Raw genomic sequence first — 3,065 nt, 5'->3', positions numbered from 1 at the left:
AAAAAGAATTTTTTATTTTAAATGAAGATATCTCAAGTAGTTAATAAAGATGGTATTATATAATGGTCTGGAATATATCAGAGTGTAGATTTATTGTTATTCATCATTTCAAACTGTTAAAATATTTGTTCCACATCTTGACACAAGCTATTGATTTGACCGTCTTTGGTGCAAGTCTTGATCTTAACTTTGTGCAGATAAGGCCACAAGAAGAAAAGAGTCTCTCAACTGAACTACTTGAGACAGGGATACACAAGTAGTCTCTGGCTAGGAGTGTTAAGATCGGCAAAACTCTACGATACTTCTGATAGAATGGGAATGGATCCACGCATCTAGAATTTTCTTCATCCTCGTCCTTCTCTTCATATATATGTTTCCTCGTTGGATCGGCCTTCTTCTTTTCTTCCTCCTCCTCTTCTCTCTTCATCCTCTCATCCATCTGATTCTTCCAATCCTTACAACATTGTTCATATTGCTGAAACTCCAGCTCCATTGCATTCTTGGCGGCCTGTTGTCCGGTACTTGTAGTTTGATTCGATGGGATATTGATGTCTCCAAAGAGCTTACGMGGGGTAAACTCTGTACTGCTCGAACCTGAAGAGGTTCTACTCGAAGTTTTGTGTACCTCGGCGTATTTCTTCATGTACTCTTCCTTGAACTTGCGCAAGTAAGTCGGGTAGAATGAGCTCCAAGTTGGATCTTCAGCGAAGTAATTGAATCCAATCAGAGGGTGGAGCAAGGCAGACATGTAGTGAATTGAACCATCAAACGTTTCGTAGTATTCTCGCATCTTCGCCAAAGAATATCCAATCTGCCTGTGTAAATGCGGATGCCTGGTGGCGAGTGTCACGTCCTTCTCAAGGTTCTCCAACTTCAGGAATAGAGAATTGAATATTGGAAAACAAATGGCCAAGATTCCAGATGATGCATTCTCCGCATACATGGTACAGAGGTAGAAGTGGTAGAGAATACTCTTGAGCTGTTCAAGATTTCGCCAATCCTCATTGGTAAGCTTGAACTTCAACATCTTCTTCTTGTCCGTGTCATTCATGACAAAGTGGTCGATGACCTCCTTGAGATTGAGAGATGCATTGATCATCTTGTATGTAGTGCAGTGTTTGAGACCGAGTTCGGATATCCGACTAACCGAGACCGAATAAACCGAACCGGACCCTTTTACCAATCCGAAGGAAGTTCAATTATTCGAACCGACCAGCTGTTTTTTTAATCAAAACCGGATCGAATAACCGAGGGTGAGACAGTGCATTTTCACTCTAGTGAACAACACAAGTCTCATTTCTTTGAAACTTAAAATAATAGTATTGATAGAAATGACCAAATGGCTTCCTTTGGACATCTTCTTGATCCTAATGATTATCAACCACAGACAGGCATTGTTAGTAGTGGACTAGTCTTGGTTGGTTCAATATCATGTTTCCATCCAATACTGTACTTCTTTGTAGTCTCTGTTGAAGTTGATGATGTCACCTTGGTGGATGTTGTTGTTGTCTGGGTTGAAGCAGGATGATGAAACAATCAGTTGCAGGATACATGAAGCTCTAATTGGAGACGAGATATCGAGGAAAACAAAAGCCTTTTCGATGAATCAGATCAAAAAATAACATTTTTGTCTTACTGAGTGTACATACTGTACGTATTCATGAGCAGTGTAGTACCGGTTAATCGGTTTTCCGGTCGAATATCGGTTAAAGGCGATATTCGGGTAACCGAGCTCGTTTTCAATCTTGGATCATCCACACGACCGAGTAAGGAATTATTCGAACCGAATGATATTGATATCTCGTTTATTTGAACCGAGTAGTATAATATTCTCGGTCTCAAACACTGATGTAGAGTTCCATCGCACGGCAAAGTCTAGAGTTGGAATCGCTCGGCTTCCAAAGCTCTTTTTGGAAGCCACGACCGCCCTGAAGCGATGAAGCCGTTGAGGTGAAGCATGAATGAACAGGACAATGGATCTTAGCCTCTGGACATAACCACCACTGAATCCATCTCTTGCCAGAATATCCTCCAATTGCTCCGAGCTGACTTCCTCGCCATTCTCCAGTTGGTTGACAATGATTGATTCATTGATCTCATGAGGCTCCATATCGAGATTACTAAGTAGCTCCTTAGCGCACAAGTTGAGCACATGAGCAAAGCATCTTCCACGCTCGGGGTCAACATTAAAGCCAAGCTCGGCTGCTTCCTGGATAAAACTGTTGACTAGAGTATCATTAGCTGTACAATTATCGCCCATGATGCACTTGACTCTTKTTGGCTCAATTCCATAGGTCCCGATGAGCTCCAAGAGTGATGTTGCCATTGTTTTGCCTTTGTGGTCGTCTAGGCTCTCAAGTCCAAGGAGAACAGATGTTAACCTCATCTCTGAGGTAACAAAAGCCGCCTCGACGCCCATGAAGGATAGCTTTGTTTTGGACGTCCAGATATCTACTATTATTGTTATCATTGAGCTCGATGTAATGCTATCTTTGATCTTTGGGAAGAGTATCTCAAATTGCACAACAAATTAATCGTGGAGGTGTCCACGCATACAACTCCTGTGGGAGATTCATCGACTTAGAGTCGAATTCATTTTTGTGCGGCAGGTTTGGCAACTGAGTGTGCGGGCCGCAATGACCAGTTGTATGAGCGATAAGATTATTCTTGCATTTATTTGAATTATTTTGTATTGAGTGTGTTGTTGATGAGATCAAAGTCTGAACAGTGTGTTCCATTTGGCATCGTGATGAACATTGATTACAGATATATATATGGTAATACTCTTCTTCAGTATCCTTCTCTTCTTTGTTACTCTTCCAGAGGCAGTAGATATGTGACCACAACTCTCGTCAACAATGCGACCAGTGTAGTACTTGGAGTCATAGAACACCAGCACATCCATTCCTAAGCAAACGTCATCGTCTTGTGTCAGCTGTATCTTGTTGATTAGCCGCAGTCTCTCAACTCGAACGAGTTCAGTTTCTTCAGACGTACGATACTTCCTATGTTTTTATTTTTTTATTTTGTTTTTTTTTTGATTTTAGACGATGACGCCCTCCCAC

The 3,065-nt window shown here is 41.5% G+C and overlaps 1 protein-coding gene across 1 annotated transcript; it reads right to left on the bottom strand.

Annotated features, from left to right (window-relative positions):
• Positions 1-1,774: 1,774 nt before the first annotated feature.
• Positions 1,775-2,260, bottom strand: SAMD00019534_126720 (hypothetical protein; the record flags this gene model as incomplete). The annotated part of the gene is made up of 1 exon (XM_012892102.1): positions 1,775-2,260. One exon carries the CDS (start codon positions 2,258-2,260, stop codon positions 1,775-1,777), a length of 486 nt encoding a protein of 161 aa, XP_012747556.1.
• Between the last annotated feature and the right edge of the window lie 805 nt (positions 2,261-3,065).

Source organism: Acytostelium subglobosum (genome assembly GCF_000787575.1).
Source record: "Acytostelium subglobosum LB1 DNA, scaffold: scaffold86, whole genome shotgun sequence".
In the NCBI taxonomy this organism is placed as follows: Eukaryota; Evosea; class Eumycetozoa; order Acytosteliales; family Acytosteliaceae; genus Acytostelium; species Acytostelium subglobosum.
Note: the sequence above shows the minus strand (reverse complement) of the source record. Positions and strands in the feature narration are given on the sequence as shown.